This window comes from Martes martes (genome assembly GCF_963455335.1).
Source record: "Martes martes genome assembly, chromosome: 13".
Lineage (NCBI taxonomy): Eukaryota > Metazoa > Chordata > Mammalia > Carnivora > Mustelidae > Martes > Martes martes.
Window position 1 is genome coordinate 88,748,579 of NC_137901.1, and position 18,839 is coordinate 88,767,417.

Genomic DNA, 18,839 nt, shown 5'->3' on the forward strand with positions numbered 1-18,839 from the left:
TGCACATATGTCACTTAGCACGGTGCCCGGCACTTACCCAAGTGTTTAAGGAAAGTTCCTTGTCATAAACAATGGTTATTAGGCACTAGCCATGTCCTGTATCTTTATCCTCTTATTCACTGATTTGGTCCTTCCTATTGTTTAGAAATTTCCCTGGAGTCCGAATAAATGCATTTCCCAAATGCCTTCAGCGGCATTCCCCGGAGGGCAACATCCCCTCTCTCTACACGAACACGCCTTGTTGCTGTTTTTAGGAAACGTTTGAGTCCCGCCCGTGATGATCTGTTACCTCCAGATGCTTGCTTCACTGTGAATTTCTCCGACACTGTTGCACAGGTCGAGTGAGATCATCAGAATCAGGAGGTTAATAACTGATATAGAGAATTACCTCGGCCCCAGACCTTACTCAGATTTCTTCGAGCGTCCCACTTGCACTCATTATAGCAAAAGAAACACACCTGTTTTTCTGTTGGAGGAGCCGGTCTGGGACAACCTGTACATTTGTTATGTCTGCCTGTCCTCTTCCATCTGGGCATTTCTCAATCTGTGAGATTCAGACTCTGAAGCCTTTGAAATGCACAGGGTAGTTGTCTCATAAAACATGCCCCCAAATGTGACTTTGGTATTTCCTTATTGTCAGATGCACTGTTTTTGGAGACGCTTCAGAAGCGATGTTACGTCCTTTTCTCAGGACTTCTGTTTATCCCGCTGAACGATGTTATCTTCGATCACGTAGATGACACGATATATGCTGGATTTTGGTGCCATTTAGTTCCTGCTTTTCTCTCTGAATTTTGTAGATCTCGTGCATAGGGACAGGTTGGCGCTATCTGAATATCCTGTTTTTGATCATACTTTTAATTACTGGTAGTGTTCATGCTGACTCCTGCCTGAAGCAGTTACGGTAATAAATGGTGGTTGCCAGATGGTGGTATTTCAGTGTCATCATTAGCTTTTTCATTTGTTAGTTGGAATTCTACCCTAAGGATGATGTTTCCTTTCTCCCCTGTTTGTTTGTTTATATCAGTATGGACTCAGAAGCTTATTGGATATCATATACGTCATGTAATATGTTACATTATTATAATTGGCTCTTACAGTTATTTATAGTGCTGTAAGACTGTCCCGGCTTGGCCAGTGGGAGCTCCTTCAAGCAGTCTCCTGGGTCCTTTTGACATTTGTTCCAGCACTCTGTTCCCTTCTGGCTCTATGATATATTTTGGGCTCATTATCTTGTGCTTTCCGTCCTTCCGCCCTAGCGTCAGCCATTTCTCTGAGGAGCTCTGTTTCCCTTTCTTGGAGAAGATACTTGGAGCTAAAATCTGGGTCTAGGTGTGCTGATTGCTAAGGTATAATTGCATCAGAGGCCTCTGAGCAAAGAAAATGAGGGAGAATGATCTAAATCCACACCGATATTTGCACACCCGTAAACACACACACACTCTCATCCCCTGTGAGTTGACGACTGTACCCCCACTTCCAATTCATGACCAGAATTCACATTTACCCTTTCTTTTTTCCATTAAAAAATTTTATTTATTTATTTTAGAGAAAGAAAGAGAGAGAGAGAGCATGAGTGGGAGGTGCAGAGGGGGATAGAGAGAGAGAATCCCAAGCAGACTTTGCACTAAGTGTGGAGCCCGACCTGGGGCTCCACGCAGGGCTCCATCTCACCACCCTAGAATCACGAGCTGAGCCAAAACCAAGAGTTAGACACCTAACTGGCTGTGCCACCTGGTTGCCCCTCTCTTTTCCTTTTCAGATTCACTTCTCTAGCAGTGAGAAAATTGGCCCTCATTATTACCAACATATCTTGTTTGCTCAGTCCTCGAATGCCCTAAGTGGTTTTGGAATTGCTAACCCATACTGTTGTGGAAAACACACCTAGCTAGAATTCAGTATGTGTTTACACGTGTTTTTATCTTTGGCCCAAGAGCATATAGTCAAGCGAGTATGCTGAAAGTTATATGCAACTCCTAGATTTTCATAGCTCGAAACAACTCACACTGCAGGTCCAAGACACTTCAGCTGGGGACTTTGCACTGCTTTATCCTTTCTCTGGACCCAGGTTGACAGAGAAGCAACCCAGTGTCCATCAACTAATGAAGGAATAAATGAAGTGTGGGTCTGTGCATCCAATGGAATATTACTTGGCTGTTAACAGGAATGAAGTGCTGCACAGGCTACCAATAGCCTTGAAAACATCATGCTTTGTGAAAGAAGCCAGACACAAAAGGACATGTATAATATGATTCCATTTATATGAAATGTGAGGAGTAAGCCAATATGTGGAGGTGAAAGCAGGTGGGTGGTTGTGAAGGGCTTGGAGGGTACAGAGAGGGTGAGGAGCGACTAGCACATGCACGTGCTGTAAAGTATTACATGGCAGGTCAAACAATGAATTGGATCCATATATTGGTTAATAATAGTGTGGCATGCTTCCGTTTCCTTACCTGTAAAATTAGAATCTTTTCAAAGGATTTAAAAGGATGGCAGATAGGGGTGCCTGGATGGCTCAGTCAGCAAAGCATCTGACTCTTGGTTTGGGCTCAGGTCTTGATCTCAGGGTCATGAGTTTGATTCCTGCATCAGGCTCTGCGCTCAGCATGGCATCTGCTGGAGATTCTCTCTCTCCCTCCCCCTCTACCCCTTCGCCCATTGTGAATGTGCATTCACTCTCTCTCTCCTTCTCTCAAATAAGTAAATAAGTAAATAAATAAATAAAATCTTAAAAAAAAAAAAAAAAAGAGATGACCAGCAAACAAGACATGCCTACAAGCTCTCTTTTAGGGCACTTTGTTTGGCTGGATTTCACTGTCCACTTGAACATAGGTATGGGCCATGAAACTTGTGTGGAATGATGAGCTCAGGTCCAGTCAGAAGCTCTAAGAACGCAAGACCCCATGGTGTCCCTTTTTCTGCCACAGCGACAGTGGCTACTCTCAACCTGGGTCCAGAGTAAGGATCATGCCATGCAAAGTCATGGAGATTTACATTCATGTCTTAGTCTAAGAGTTTCATAGCTCTTACATTTGTTTTTTTGGTCCATTTTTAGTTTATTTTTGTACATGGTGTGAGGTAGGGGTCTAGCTTTTTTTTTCCCCCCATGTGGATATTCAGTTATTCTAGCATCTTCTGTTGAAAAGACCATTCTTTGAAATCTTTGAATTGTCTTGGCACTATTGCCAAAAATCAATTGGCCGGAAATGGTAAATGTGAACCTGTATTCCTGGAAAGTCATTTACGTTCAGAAAAGGGTCAGTCCTCCAGCTTTGTTCTTTTCAAAGATCACTTTGAGTACTGGAGTCGCTTCATTTCCATATGGATTTTGAAATCAATTTGTCAATTTCTGTAAAAAAGCAGCTGGAAGTTTCATGGTGATTGCATTATCTACATAAATCACTTTGAGGAATATTATCATCTTAACATGATTAAGTATTTCAATCTATGCAGGCAAGATGTTTTTACATTCATTTAGGTTTTCTTTCTTCTTTTCAATGATATTTCAAAGTGTTCAGTGTACATTCTTATACTTTGGTTAAATTTAAGTGATTTGTTATTGTTGATGCTACTCTACACAATAACTTACTTTTGCTTTAATTTCACTGATTTCCTCGTTTTATCTTCCTTCTACTATTCATTCCCACTCTATTCTTCACTTGTCCAATTCTGTCACAGATGCTATCCTAAACCAATAAAACACTGAGAAATAATTTTTCCGAGAAACAATTTTAGTGGCTCTAATACACAAAGAACTCTAAGAAACTCGTTTAAAAAATACAAACAGGCAAATAGAAAAAAGAAAGAATAATTAGAAAAATAACATAATCAAGCAATTCACAGGAAAGCAGAGGCGAATAGAAAATAAAAGTACAAAACAAATGTTCAACTTACCTTTGAGCTCAGAGAAATATTAAAGTAGCAACAAAATGCCATTTTTTAAACCTTTCAATACTGACAAAAATTAAACAGATTGATCCCATAAAATGGTGGCAAGAATACGGAGCCACAGTCTCATGTGTTACTGATAGATGTGGGAGAAACTGCTACTACATCATTGAAAAACAATCTGGCGGTACTTATTAAAATGAAAAATGTACATGCCCTTTGAGGTTTTGTTCCTGTTTTAGAAGTTTATGCATTATGGTATGTTGACCACAAGTAGAGCTACCTCTCTCCTGGTCCATCGCCATTACAACATCAGACTCTGTTCCTTATGCTGTGCCTTTTATATCTGTGCTTTCTTCATACATTCTGTTCTTTCTTTCTTTCTTCTTTCTGCTTGTTTCGGGTTTAGTGTGCTCTTCTTTTTCTAATTTCTTAAGGTGGAAGACTAGGTTATTGGTCTGAGATTTTTTTTTTTTCTCTTATACAATGCAGATTCAGAAACATACACTTATCTCTAAGTACTACTTTCTCTGCATCTCATAAGTTTTGGTATGTTGTATTTTTGTTTTCACTCATCCCAAGGTATTTTTCTAATTTCCCTTGTGATTTCTGCTTTGAACTGTTTATTGTTTAAAAGGAGGCTATTTAATTTCCACATGTTTGTGGATTTTCCACATTTTGTCCTCTTTTCCTGTTCTACTTCTACTCTGTTCCTATGGGAGAACACACTAGTGAATTTTCCATTTGCATTTTTGTGCTTTTCAACTCCAGGATTTCCATTTGGTTCTTTTGTTCATAATTATTCATAATTTGTATTTCTTTATTGGCATTCACTCATTGGTGAGACACGTTTTTCATACTATCCTTTGGTTCTTTATTTTTTTATTTTTTATTTTTTATTTTTATTTTTTTTTAAGTTCTTTGAATTATTTGAAATAGATTTAAAACATTTGCATCTTTGTCTAGTAAGTCCAACATCTGGGCTTCCTCAAGGACAGCTCTTCTAGATTGCTTTTTGTCCTGTGACTGGGCCATACTTTTTTGTTTGTTTGCATGTTTCCTAATTTTGTTGTTGTTGTTGAAAAGTGAAAATTTAAAATAAGATAATGTAGCAACTCTGAAATTAGGTAAACTCTTTTTCCCTGGGTTTATGTTTACTGCTGTTTGTTGTAGTAGTTTGATTAGTGACTTTTATGAACAACTCTGTTAAGTCTCTTATTCTTTGTTGTGTGTGGTTGCTGAAGTCTTTGTTTGGCCCGTGTGGTAGTCAGCCAATTTGTGGACAGAGATTTTCCTAGACACTTGAAATCAGTAAGTGTCCCAGTGTTTACCAAGAGCCTCTTTGTGTGTGTTGGGATATAGTTTCAATACTAGCCAGGCATTTGACAGCTCCACCTCAGCTTTTACTTCCTAATTTCATAGAACCTCAAAATCATCAAGAGGCGAGAACTTAGAGCCTTCTCAGGTCTTTTTTGAGTATGAACACAGTCCTGGGCATGCACACAGCTCTAAGTTAAGCATGGTCTTATAGAATCCCACCTCTGCACATCTCATTCATCATCTTTTCCTTTTAAGGTTTTGAGTTGGTCCATTTTTTTGCACCAAACTTTATTCACCACCCACAGCAGCTATGAAGTTAAACAATTGTCTATAATTGCTTTTAACAAATACCTCTGGGGAAAAAGCTTTTCACACTGGTGAACTCAGACTCAAGTCAAATACTGACAGCCTTGCAAGTGGGATCTTCCAGGGGGCTATCAGACAAGTCAAATAATGTCAGTTCTTTGGGAATTAGGGTCTGAAAGGTCTCCAGCCCTGACCTGCTCTCTCCAGTGGCTTTTGCACTGCAAATCCAGTGGTTTTGACTGTGAATGTGGGCTATAATTTTTTAAAGCTGCTGTAGGGCTGAAAAGTAGGGGATGGGAATAAATCAAGTTAAAATGCCACAAAGTTCTCCTTTTTTAACCAAGATTCAGTCATTTTTCTTGAATAAATGCTCTCCTGGTTGCGTAAGCCTTTGTTTTCTTTCCAGAGTTCTAAAAAAAATGATTTTGAGGTTTTTTTCCCCCAGTTTTCTCATTGCTTTTATGGAGAGAATTTTCGAATTTACTTACTCTGCCATTTTCACTGATGCTGCTCTAGTGTGCAACATTAATGGAAACTCATCTTCATGAAGGATCATAAATACGCTTTCAAGAGATAAAACCTAGAGCTTGCACAAATAGGAGCAGAATAAAATACTTGTATTTTGATAGATGGTGAATTTCTAGCAGTCTGTGGCACCAGGGGATGATATAAATGTAATATTTAACAAGATAAATTGCTTTCTCATTGTGTCAGAGGCAGGTAGGATTGCCTTTGGGATTGGGGGGAGGCCATTGATGGACACTGGAAAACATGGTTGCAAAAATCTAGCCACGTAGTCAAAAACTAAAGGAAGAAACATGGCTGCAGAGGTATTTGAGATAAAATCACAAGCTTGGATGAGTTGTGATTGGTTGTTATGAGAAATAAAGTCACCTCCCTTGAAACCCAGATTGATAAAATTATTGTGGTGTCGTCCTGAATGGCTGTGATCTTCTACAGGGTAAAGATTGGTGTTCATTTTAGAGCATAGCATGTTGCCTATTTGCACATGTATATTTGTGAAGACTTTCAGTTGTGAGTTGGCTTACAATTAAAATTGGCTTAAGTAAACCAGTTTATTTTATATATCAAAATTTCCAAAGATAGCAGACAGAGACATAGCTGGATTCAGAAACTCAGAAATCTTTCCCAAGAATCTATCTTATTCTACTCTTGTCTTTGATTTCCTTTGTTTGCATTTCACTTGAATCAGTCTTCTAGGACATGACACTGGCATACGTCATTGGGCCACATTTGGGTCATGTGCTCATCTGTGAGGCCTGACTTGGTAGTCTGAGATCAGCACCATCCAAGCCACATTAATTGGTAACAAAGTAGGAGTATACCCAAAGGAAAATAAAATGTCATCATTACAAACAGAAGGTTGGGTGAACATTCAACATCCATGAATGCTCATCAGGCAGAATTAATGCCTGCCCATTACACACAGCAAACACACATATTGATTTTTTCAGTTGCATTATGAATAAAATTTAGCCATTTGTTCTGGAATCATGATGTAGTCTCCGTTCTTTGTACACGCCGTAATCACACCCAGACCCACATCACTATCCAACCTTTGGTGAGTTCTCATCTCAACTTCTGCAGTGCTTCCTGCTTCCTGTCCTTGCTTTATCCCTTAAATATAAAGGTACATATAGTTCATGTCCCTGGTGGGAATGGGATACTCAGGCACATGGACTGGAATTACATGCTTTTGGACTCAACTCCTTGAGACTCCATACAGAGGAGAGGACATATGTAAAAAAATCCCAACTTATTTTTTCATCTTACTTAGATTGGGTTGGCATTGTTTACAACTGTTCATTACAAAGTTGATTTTTTATTGACAAGTAGCTATTATTTTTCGGGTTTACTATCAATGAATAATAAATCTATAAACTGGGAGTAATACTAGGAATTATCTTGGAAGGGTTGTTGAGTCAATTGAATGAGCAATTAATTACATGTAAAGTACTTAGAACACTGCCTATCATCATCATCATTATCACTCATTGACTCCATCTCTTACCCATCTTCAGGCTTAAGGTGGATAATGAGGGGCTGGTTTAGAAAATCAAATGTGGGACCCACTTAATGCTTGAGCTGAGATTAGGTGCTCCAAGAATGAAAAGAGCACTTGAAATAATTGTCCATTGGGTTGATTCTGGTGGAGCTGACTGTCGAATGTTTGGGGGATCTCACTGCTGAGCCCCATTGCCCAGTTTCCCACCGGCTTCTCCAACTGACTTTCTCTCTGGACAAGAATGGAAGGAGCAACTTCACCAGATTCCCTTTGTGAACCTACCCAGTAGTTCTTTAATTCACTCATGGAGCCAATCTCTTGTAGTGTCTATGGCAATACCCATATTGCTCTTTATATGGGAATTCTGTTCTAAGATTTGTACACAGATAGTTTCATTAAATCTTCATGAGGTCACCACACAGCACATAGTTTTATTATCCCCATATTCCAGATCATGGAACTCAGGCACAGGGGGAAGTAAGTAACTTGTGGCGGACCTGGTAATGGACGATAAAAAGACATTTACACACCCCTATGTCCTGCCAGGTCCACTACAGACACCTGCTCTCCCAGGCTTTTCTGCAGGTGCCTGGCCCTATGACAAGCTTTGGACTTCCTGATGAAAAGGGGCAGAGGCAGCAGGTGCACTCTCTCCCCATCCCAACTTTTCCCTGCTGAGACAGTGGACAGAAGGCTGGTGTGATGGGCGCCATCTTGCTCCCTTGAGGGACTGGCCAAGAGAACTGCAGAAAAGCAGCCCTGACCTCATGACGTCACTGACACAGAGGCTGAGCCAGGCAGTCCCGTCACAGAGCCCGTGCCTGTGACCTCTCTTCTGCACTGCTTCTCACAAACCAGATCCCGTCCCTGCTTCTGCAGAGGCAAGGCAGGTCAGAACGAAGGTGGCTGAGACCCTTGGGGAGTTTTCAGTCTAATGAGTCGTTAGAGATGGAAACATGAACACAAGAGAAACATAAGGGGAGCATTAGTGGTTCTTCCCATGCAGGGCAGACTAGACGGTGCTCATTCACACCGTGGAGGGCAGAGAAGCCCCATTCCTCTGAAGGAAGTGGGCACGGAGGCTGAGATAGGAGGGCGGTGGGAGCAGAGGCCGGCGTGGTGGAGGACTCTGCGTGGGGAAGAGCGGGAGGCACACTTAGAGTGCCCTGTGGTGGGAGAGAAGAGAAATCCGTGAGGCTCCCCATGGGGAGGGACGGTGGGAAGGGTGTGAGAGCCGGAGGGTGGGTCAGATCGCCGCCGCAGGGGAGCGTGGACTCTACCTTAAGAACAAAGAGAGCACACTTCCAAAGAGTTTCAGTCTAGGGGAGAAATGATCTGAATCCTGTCGAGATAAAAAAAATCCTCTTCAAAGGTCGTGGGGAGCGTGGACACGGGAGATGGTTGGGGGCCGTTGTGGCTGTCCCCGTGAGGACAGTCTCTCTGGGGGGGTGGTCATGGACATGGCAAGAAGGTGACAGGCAGGACGTAAGTCGCAAAAGTGAACCCGACAGGGCCCCGGGGATCGGCAGAGGAAGTGAGAAAAGAACATGAAGCCGGCGCTCACAGACGCCTGGGCCTGGGGGAGAGGAAGGGTGGTGGCCGTGGGCTCTGGAGGGCAGAGGTTGACATTGTAGGACTAGTTCTCTTCTGTTATCTGTGCTGTTACTTGTCCTCTTCTTTTAAAAACTATTTATGTATTTATTTATTTATTTGAGAGAGCAAGTGAGTGGGGGTGGGGGTTGGGTGAGGGGAGCAGAGGAAGGGAACAAGCCAACTCTGTGCTGAGTGTGGAGCCCATGCCGGGCTCAATCCCATGACCTTGAGATCATGACCTGAGCTGAAATCCAGAATTGGAAACTTATCCGACGGAGCCACCCCAGTGCCCCGTTATGTGTCTTTCTCATTTGAAGCGACATGGAGGTCATGTTCACTGTGTTAATAAGCTCTGAACGTAGGCAGTCACTTACCAAGGGAGCCTTGAGTCGAGATTTGGCGAATGTTGGAAGGCACCCTGGCCGGTGTGTGAGCCCTGCTGCAGATGTGGGGTGAGGGGGTGGTGGGAAGGGTCCTAGAGGGACACGACAAGGCCCCTGCCCCTGGGGGTGGAGAAGGAGGTCTAGCAGTCTGGCTTCCTAGGGTCGGTCTGGGGTGGAATGCTCCTGACTCTGGAATTTCCGTGTTTCGAGGCTCGGGGAGTCGGTCTTCACAGACGGAGTTTTAGTGGCAGGGCGTGAGCTGAAGTGGAATCCATCTGGCGGGTGGGCCCCTGCCTGCTCGTGGGCTTCCCTGTGTGTGACCTGCATCCTCTGCTCTCCTGTGCAGGACACGGAGGTGCTGAACACGGCCGTCCTCACCGGGAAGGCTGTCTCGGTTCCCGTCAAGGTCGTGGGCATTCAGGAGGACGGCTCCGTGGTGGATGTGTTGGAGGCTGTGGAGTGCAGGTCTGCGGATGAAGACGTCGTGAAGGTACAAGGGGTCTTGCCACGGGCCTGCCAGGGGTCCAGTCCTCTGGGGGCCCGTCCCTCTGTTCCAGGGTCTCCTGGGGCTGGAGCCAGGGTGACCATACTGAGGAGAGGGGGACTGACCCCTCTGGAGGGTGCCTGTTTCTCTCCCCAGAGTGGGGACCCCTGGTGTCTTAACAGAAATAATTTTCTTTCCCTCCTTTGGGTTATAGGACAATATTTCCCTAATTTTAGCAATCGTATGTCATCTCAATGTTTGCCAACTTTCTGTGTAAATAATATTATTTACTCAACAGATTTTCTTTCCTTCTGAAGGGAAGGAAAAAATTCTTCCTCTACCCTTCATGTTCTTCCAGCTGGACTAAGAATTAAATTGACACGCGACAGATTAACAGGAGAAAAACCCCAACGTTTTATGTAGTGTGCACAGAGGTACAGTAAAAAAATTGAGACATAAAGACATGACCATGGCAGGCAGTTTCTGTACTTTTTAGACAAGGAGACAATGATTCTGCGAGGACTTGATGAGACAATGAAAACTTCACTTTCGGGGCTCCAGTTAGTAAGGAATTCTACCAGACGGGTGCTCTGACAACCTCATCTAAGGCACACACCTAGTAAGGAATTCTAGAAAGAATGTGGGCTGGCGTAGTAGAGTAGTAAAAAGTAACAAGGGATGTTTGTACACCTTTCTTGTCCTTCTTACCACTTTCTCTAAATTTCCAAGCTCAGTGATGAGGATGTCTCTTTACTTCCTGGTACCAGGAAAGGCATCTTTCACATGGGAAATTTCGGGTTGCAGAGGGGAGGGGCCGAGTGTCGTTGCACAGGTTGTCTCTTAAATCTTTTATTTAAAATAACCCATATGCCCCTGTGCCCCATTATAAAGACATTACAGCCCATGGTCTCAATGTGCTAATTTTTTGTTAATATACATTAAAATAGATGGCCGTTAAAATAAAAATTCCTCCGTGTGCTTCCTAACTTAATTTGAGTCCCAGTGGGATTCAGCTCTTGGTTTGGGTAATCTGGCTATGGGGTGTTTCCTCTGGGTTCTTTGTTTTAATTAGCTGTATTTAGGACTCCAAATTCAGCCAGGAATCAGCCCATGGATTATTTCATGTTCTTTGCAGGGGTCTGTGTGAACTTCCTAATTTAGAGTTTCTGCCTGTTTTTTCTTGGCACAATGGTTGGCCATTTCCTTTTGCCGCAGACCCTCATGGAGAAAGGACTTGAAGCTTCAGAGCTGTCCTTTCTCTCTCAGGTTGCTAAGGGAGCCCCCCCAGGCCCATCCATTCATTCTAGAAGAATAAGACAGTAGGTTCTGTCCCCCTCACATGCCGCAGTTTCCTGTTTAGAGGGGGGATGAAACCGGTCCCAGGCTGAAGAACTTGGTGGTAGACAGAAAAGCCTCTAGCGTTCTCCATGTGGTGGAAAAGATTTGGGAGGGGCTGATTTCTTCTTGTGGTGACCCTACAGGAGGCTGTGCCTTAAGCCAGAGAGATGGTTTTGATAAAGAAGAATTGATGTGTCTGTGAGGCCTAATTAAAAAAAAAAAAAGTTAATCCTTAGGAAACCCAAGTTTGGCACAGCCTGCTTCCTGGACTTGGAGTGCTAGTTCTCGCTGGAGACAGAAGGGGGATTGGCTTCAAAGCATACACAAGCCTTGCCCCGGGGCTCCTGGCGGGCCTTGTACTCTGTGGGCAGGTTGGATTAAACAAATCTAAAGCCTGCTGTATTCAGAGTTTAGGAAGATCTGAGCCAAGTCATACAAGCTCCTCCTCACGGAAGGAGAAAGACTGATGGTGCGTCGTCCTTGATTGCCTTTGACACTGCACATTATTTACTGTCCCCGTGTCACTCCAGAGGGAGACACCGGGGTGGCATATGGAGATGGCATCCGGAGGATGGCGGCCAGCCCAAGTGTCCTATGTCCGCAGCCCCCTACACCTGTGCTCCCTCCTGAGAGCCTGGGGGAGCCCCCTAGGGCGGAGAGCTCTGTGTTCCAGCACTGCGTTAGACTTGCTGCTCAGAAGTAAACTAGAAACAGTTTCTGCCCAGCCTGAGAGATACTTTGCTTTGGAAAACAATAGTCTTGGGGTCTTTTTGTTTCTGTTTTTGTTTTTTACTTAATGGTCACTTTTGTGGCCTCACAAAAATGGAGCTTTCTTTGAGCAAATTAGGACCTGATCTTCAGATTAACAAACCGGAGTGAGCAGACCATCAAGCTTGGAGCTGCTTCTCGGACTTTTCTAAGGGAGCCCAGGCTCTGTTGCGAATCCTGGGGCCCAAGTCCATCGGGTCTGTGTTAATTAATTGGCTGTGGTGCGTTTGTCCTGGGTTTAGTGTGAATATTTGTAGTAAATGTTGCCTCTACTCTGAGACAAACAGCATTACCCCCAGAGTTGAGCCCTGGCCTCGGGATCCTCCCGGCGCCATTCCCAACCTGGGGGGGCATTTGTTAGCACCCCATGGGGAGACCATCCCCTTAACCTGCACAGTGGTCATTCCGTCGCTCCTTCGTGGTTGCAGAAAACACTGTGTGCCCCCCGGGGAGAATCTTGCAGGGTTCAGCAAAGATCTTTGTGCCTCAGAAGTTCTGTGCATTGGGACTGTGATTCAGGTTAGGGAATAAGTATGAGTTTAGGAAGATGTAAATTGTAAATGGATTGGCTTCTTTGATTTGGGATTGAATGACTTGCGAGGGGGTACAGAATCTGAGAACATAGATGATTTCAAAAGGCTGGAAGCTTGGCCTAATCTGGCAAGATTGGGAAGGATAAATTTTAAGTTTTAACTTCTATGTTAAAAAAACACACACAGTAAAAGATGCATCTTAATCATTGTGTGTGTGTGTGTGTGTGTGTGTGTGTCATTTAATTTTTTGCCACCCTGTAAAAATTGTCAAATTCACGTAGAAATCTGGGTTTCCAGCTTCTTATGAAAATCACAAGGTCAGGTTGCTTCCGGCGACCCTCACAGGGAGCTGCCTGGAGGACACCCCTGTGCATAATGCCTGGGCCCCCGAATCACCGCAGTCCCCACCACTCCCTCTTGCTCCCCCTCGGAGGCTTGTGGGGCATCTGTCCCTTCTCGTTGCACTGCTGCTGATGGTTTTCTGATAGTAGATTTCAGAGTAAAGAGAGGCATGTCTTGTACCTTGGCTTCTGTTAAAAATCAGCAACAAATGCCAGCTCTCAGTCACCCCGACCAAGAATTCTGTGTCTTTCTAGGCATGGGAGCAACTCTGGAAATTGGAGTGTCTTCTGCTCACGGGCGTCCAGGGGGCAGAAGGTCCTTGACATCAGTCACAGAGACATGTGAGGTTCAGGACTTGTGAGGGTGCAGCCTGGTGATGAGAAGAAAAGTCCCAGGGGCGAGATGAAGCGGGGGAGACAGGACAGCTCTCTGTAAGCCCTCTAGGGGCCATCGTTCGGGAGATAGTAGATTCGGCTACTTAAATCCCCAGAGTGGAAATTAAAAGGGAGCTGCTCTAGCTCACTATAAAGAAAGAGAATGTGTATGTTTAGTGAATCCCTTTGGTTCAGATTTCTGAAGGTCAAAATCGGCTCAAACCCTGACTCCGTCTCCCTCTCTGTTGGACCTTGGACAAATCACTTCCCCTCTCTGAGCCCCATTTGTTGTCTGTAAAACAGACTGTAAAACAGTGTGGAACCTTCCATAGGGAAAGTCAGCATATACCCAGAGGCAGAAGTACCAGTAATCAAAGGAGTCCTTGAAAATCCCTGAAAGGACACCTGGCTTCAAGAAGTTCAAAACATCGTTGATTTAAAAAAAAAAAAAAAAAAAGATTTGTCTCCTCGCGTTTGAGATGTGGCCAGATCTCCTGGGGCTTCGTCGGGCAAGGCTAGTTTGGAAGGGAGAGCTCGGGGTATCACCGTAAGTTAGACTGAAACAGAGTTGGTGGTGGGATACGTGCCCATCTTTTATCCTTACGGCTTCCGCTGGAAGTGTCCTCCGACGCAGCCCCCAGTCATTGCAAGCACATGTCATTGAATACTTGCTTGTCAAACCTACACATGATGGAATCCCAAGATGGAGCTTTGGGGATGAGAAAATAAGCTTATATCTAAAGGAAGCCACACGGCACTGGATCTGTAACAGATCAATACACCTTCGTATCTGTGTATTTCTTCGTATCTTCATATCTGTGTATGAATACCCATTCATATCTCTGTATTTTAACCCTGACATGATTGCAAGGTCTACAGAGTCTATGGCTTTGTCTTACTAGCGATGCTCTCCCCAGTCCTAAGCAGAATCTAGAACACAGTGGGGGCTCAATGAGTATTTGTGGAATCTACTAATGAATGATGCATGAATGCTAGAGCTTCCTGGAGAGGACAGGCCAAGAGTGGTTACCGGGTCTTCATCGGAACATCTCCAGTGATGTCCTGTTACCGGAAGCCTTCAAAGAAGGGGGTGGGGGGACATGGCATTAAAGACCTGGCTCCAGCACTATGACCCAAGCTGCTTCTGTTCTCCTGTGGGGGGTTCTTGTTCCACAAATACTTAACCGATGAAGGACATGTGGGGGCAATGAATCAGGGGCTCTGGGAGCTGCAGAGGTGGGACAGTATGAATCCTGTTGTTGGGAACTGACAGCTGAGCTAATGGGAATTCACAGTCAACACTGGTTGAGAGCATAGTAGGTGACCGGTGCTATTTTAATGAGGATGTTAGAAACACGGAACCATCTTGTCTTCACAACAAGCCTTCAAGGTGGGTGATCCTACTATTGCCAAGTTTGTACATGAGGAATGGGCATGTAGATGGGTGAGTAAGTCCCTGGGGCGGTGAATGTGGGGACGGAGTTCCCAGGCAGTGGCCCCTGGTCATCTGGAAGGGTCACCCTCTGACCCCCCGTGACCAGGAGCAGAGCCTCGTTCTGGGGCTTTCTCATCCAGAAGTCCGTGATGTTTGTCGAAGACTTTTGTTTCCTCCTCATCACCTGGAAGGTGGTGTATTCGTTTCCACTTGCTGCTGTAACAAATTGCTGTGAACCTTGTCGCTTAAAACAAAGCACTGTTGTTATCTTACCGTACAGGTCAGGAGTCTAAAGTGGGTCCTTGGGGCTGCATTCCTGTCTCCTTGCGTTTTCCAGCTTCTAGAGGCCCCTGCGTTGCTGGCTGTGGATGCTCCGCCGTCTCCGGTCAGCACTGTAGCTTCTTTCTACCCTGCTCTCCCTCTCGCTCTCCCTCTCTCATCTATTGTTCTGCCATCCTGTTTCCCAATCTACCCTCCTGCCTCTCTTTACCGAGGACCCTGGTGATTACATTGGGCCCACCCGGATGACTCAGGCTAATCCTTTCATCTCAAATCCTTAAATGAATTACCTTTCCTGTGTGTGTGTGTTTTCTAGAGCAGCCATAATAAGTTTCCTCAAACTCAGTAGCTTAGAGCAACGTACATTTATTTTCTCCCAGATCTGGAGGCCAGAAGTCTGAAATCAAGGTATTGGCAGGAGTCCACTCCCTCCAGAAGCTCTAGGGGAGGATTCTTCCTGCCTCTTCCCAGCTTCTCGTGGCTCCCGTGTCCTTGGCCTTGTGGCTGTGTCCCTTCTCCGGTCTCTGCCTCCGTCTTCACTGGGTCTTGCCTTTGCATCTCCGTATGGCCTTCTTCTAAGGGTGCTGGTCAGTGGAGTGAGGAGCCACCTTAACTCAGAATGATCTTATCTCGGGATCCTTCATTACATCTTCAAACACCCCATTGCCAGATAAGGTCATGTTCCCAGGTAGCAGGGGCTACTACAACTTGGACAGAGCACTTCGGGGCCACAGGTGACCCCCCTACAAAGGTACCACTGTAAGATACCACATTTCCAGGTGTTGGGGAGGAGGGCATAGATATCTTGGGGGAGGGTCTTTATGCCCCCCCCCATAACATATTTTCTTGTCTTTGCTAAGTTTCTTTAAAGGTCTTCAGAGGAAGGAAAAAAAATGCAATTTCCATGTTGTAATTATGATTTAATCCCTGACTGTCTATCCTTCTGACTCAGTGATGGCCTCATGTTCTCATGTGTCGCTAATTGCACTGTCAGAGAAGTCCTGTTTCTGGAACCACAGCAGCCAGCCACGCCTCAGTCAGTGGGGGAGGGACTCATCCCCTCCCAGAGAGAAATAAATGTAAGCTCATGTTGGTCTTGAAGATGGTGCCCTGCATCTTTTGGCTGCCATAATTAAGTTCCCAGCCTCCGGTGTCGGCTGGACTTGTGATAATGAGATGCTAAAGGCCTCATAAAAGGGCTTTAACATTTTAAAGCCTTCTCTACCCCAGGGAAAGATCTTGTTTCCAGAGTTGGTCTGAGAAGGGTAAGGGAAGGCAGTGGAAGTGCTGTAAAAAATGCAGAGTTTTCTGCTACTTGCTGAGCAATGTGTGGGGAGCTGGTCACCAAGAGAACCCGGTGTCCCCTGTGGAGGACACCAACTTTGATGGAGAAGCTCCTTTTCTGGGTTTGGCAGCACCTACAAAAGGCCATGTGAGCCCATTTTCCCTGAGGTGGTTGGATTTGTAGAGTGGATAAGCTGGAAGGTAGGTGTGCCCTGAACATGGTCCTTGGAGAAGCACTTTGGAGCTGGTATCACTGGAGGGGCTTGGACGGGTGTGGTAGGTAGTGGCTAGTGGGCCGGTAGTGGTGACATCCTGTACTCATGGGTTTTGTTTTGTCTTGTTTTCATTTGGTTTCAAGTCACAGAAACCCAAATGCACTGTCTTAAGCCAACAAAGGTGCAGTGTATTGAGTTGTGCAACTAAAAGACCAGGGGTGGCTTCAGGCAAAGTCGGACCCAGGGGCTCATCTGGACTTGGTCTCTCTCCTCAGATTCTGCCTTCCTCTCTGGGGTTCTGCACATCTTCTTCCTGTGCCCATGCTGTTTCCGGGGCCCAGCTCCCCTCCCCTGTCCCCTGCACCTCTGGACGTCCCGCTGTCCTCTGGTCTTTGCTCAGGGCCCCCCACTCCATGCAGTCATCTCATTCCTGCCTTTATGCACTCCACGGGTCCTCCCCTCGGTGGGTCCCCAGGTAGATACACCTATTAGGGACTCGTCACATAGCCCATCCTTGTGCACGGTGGCACATCTGCCGCTTGAGGGCAGGGTCCATGTCCCATGGGGTCCTGTCCCCAGGGTCCATCCGAGTGGACAGTCACAGCCGCACAGGCTAACACACCCAGCGACACCGCGCCAGACTCCATTCTGCTTGTTTCAGACACGGCACAGCGATCCGCCCACACGGCCCCCCAAGCAGTGGGCGTGAGTGTCACCGCGCCGCGCGGCTCAGGAACCCGAGTCATTGTGCTCAGTGTGTTTTGAGTAAGCATTAGTCCACTGCGTGTCCAAGTTCATCACACCCAAAAGTGGACAAGCCGTTCTTCTATTTCTTCACTCCTTTTGTAGACAGACATTACCAAGACAGATGTTTCTGGAAACCCACATGTTTGTGTAAGAGTGTTGACTTTTACATGGTGGCAAGTCCTTCAGTTGAAAGATCTCTGCAGAGCACATCTGGCCTGGGGCTGCCGGTCTGACCTTCCCGCCCTGGGAAGCAGGACAGGAAAGGGAAGACTCTTCCGGGTCGCAGATGGGGGTGGGACGGGGGACGTGGTCAGGACCCCGCAGGTGTCGATGAAGGGGAGCTCACGAGGCTCTCTGCACGGACTTCTCGCGAAAGGGTCCTTGTCGGCGCTGGCTACAACAGGCTTCCAAGAAGCTCTCAGACGGATCCTAATTTTATGTAGAAGGACACAGAGAGAAATCCAAAGGAGGCTTAAGGCGATTTCTTTCTCTCTCAGCAATGCCTGGCAAAAATTCCTACAGAGAACACTGCTGTTCTATTTCTGGGCATGAATTTCCTTCCCTTTGCCCACCACCAGGAGCCAGGCAGCTAAGAATAAGTTGTCAGGCAGTTTGGCTGTTATTGCCCGATTTTGTCCTTCTCTATGCCCGAGATTAGGACTTTTATTGTTCCTTCCTAATTGGGGACGGGGCATGCATTTCCTGTTGGCCGGGGGATGGGCAGAGCGGCCTTCCCAGCACTTTCTTCCCATCAGCACCACTGTGATCTCACTATGAATCAGCTCTTCTGTTCTTTTCTGTCCTTGGCTTCTCCAATGAAGAGCTGCCATTCTGGAATTGTTTCTGCGTAATGCAGAGAAATCTTGGAATGAGCCAGAGGGGGCCGCGAGCCTCCTGCCTCGCTCCCTCGGTCAGCATGGCCATGTGCTCCTGCCCTCCTCTCCCGGTACCTCCTGTGCGCTCTTCTCCATCCTGCCCTGCTCAGGTCCAAGGTCGGGGGGGCGGGTGCTAGAGTCTTGGGCCTGTGAACGTGTCTCGGATATCAGGCAGGGCCTGGGCCTCCTGGAGACACCTTTATTTTGTGTTCAGCAGGTGGGACAGGGACCCTCGTTGATGTTGTGGTGCTTGGCTCACAATTTAAACTCCAGCCCAGCATCCCTGGTGGGGAGTAGAGCGTATCAGCTCCATAATCAGATTCACTGGGTTTCCCGAAGAACTCAAATAATTTGCACAAACTTTAGTAGTTAACGGGGTCACTTACCCAAAGCAGGACGCACAGGTGTGAGTGGATTTAGGTACGAAGGCAAAGTATGGAGGCCGCTATCACACGTGACCATTTTTCTAACCTCTTTTGGTGGTATAAGGGATAAACAGCAAACCGCATATGTTTAAAGCATACAAATTTGACATTCCAAGTCGTACATCACCAGACTCAAGACAGTGAACATATCCTCAACCCCCAAACTTTCTTCATGCCCCTTTGTAATGTGCCGCTCCTGTCCAGCTCTCCAGTCGTCCCCAGGC

The 18,839-nt window shown here is 45.8% G+C and overlaps 1 protein-coding gene across 2 annotated transcripts in view; it reads left to right on the forward strand.

Moving 5' to 3' along the window:
- The window catches only part of TMEM132B (transmembrane protein 132B), a gene marked incomplete at both ends in the record, with an annotated part of 344,057 nt that overhangs the window by 297,119 nt on the left and 28,099 nt on the right, over positions 1–18,839 (forward strand). For both annotated transcript variants that reach the window (XM_080821852.1, XM_080821853.1), the window contains one exon: positions 9,863–10,006. In XM_080821852.1, the coding sequence (XP_080677978.1) occupies positions 9,863–10,006 (144 nt within the window). The remainder of the gene's footprint in view (positions 1–9,862; positions 10,007–18,839) is intronic.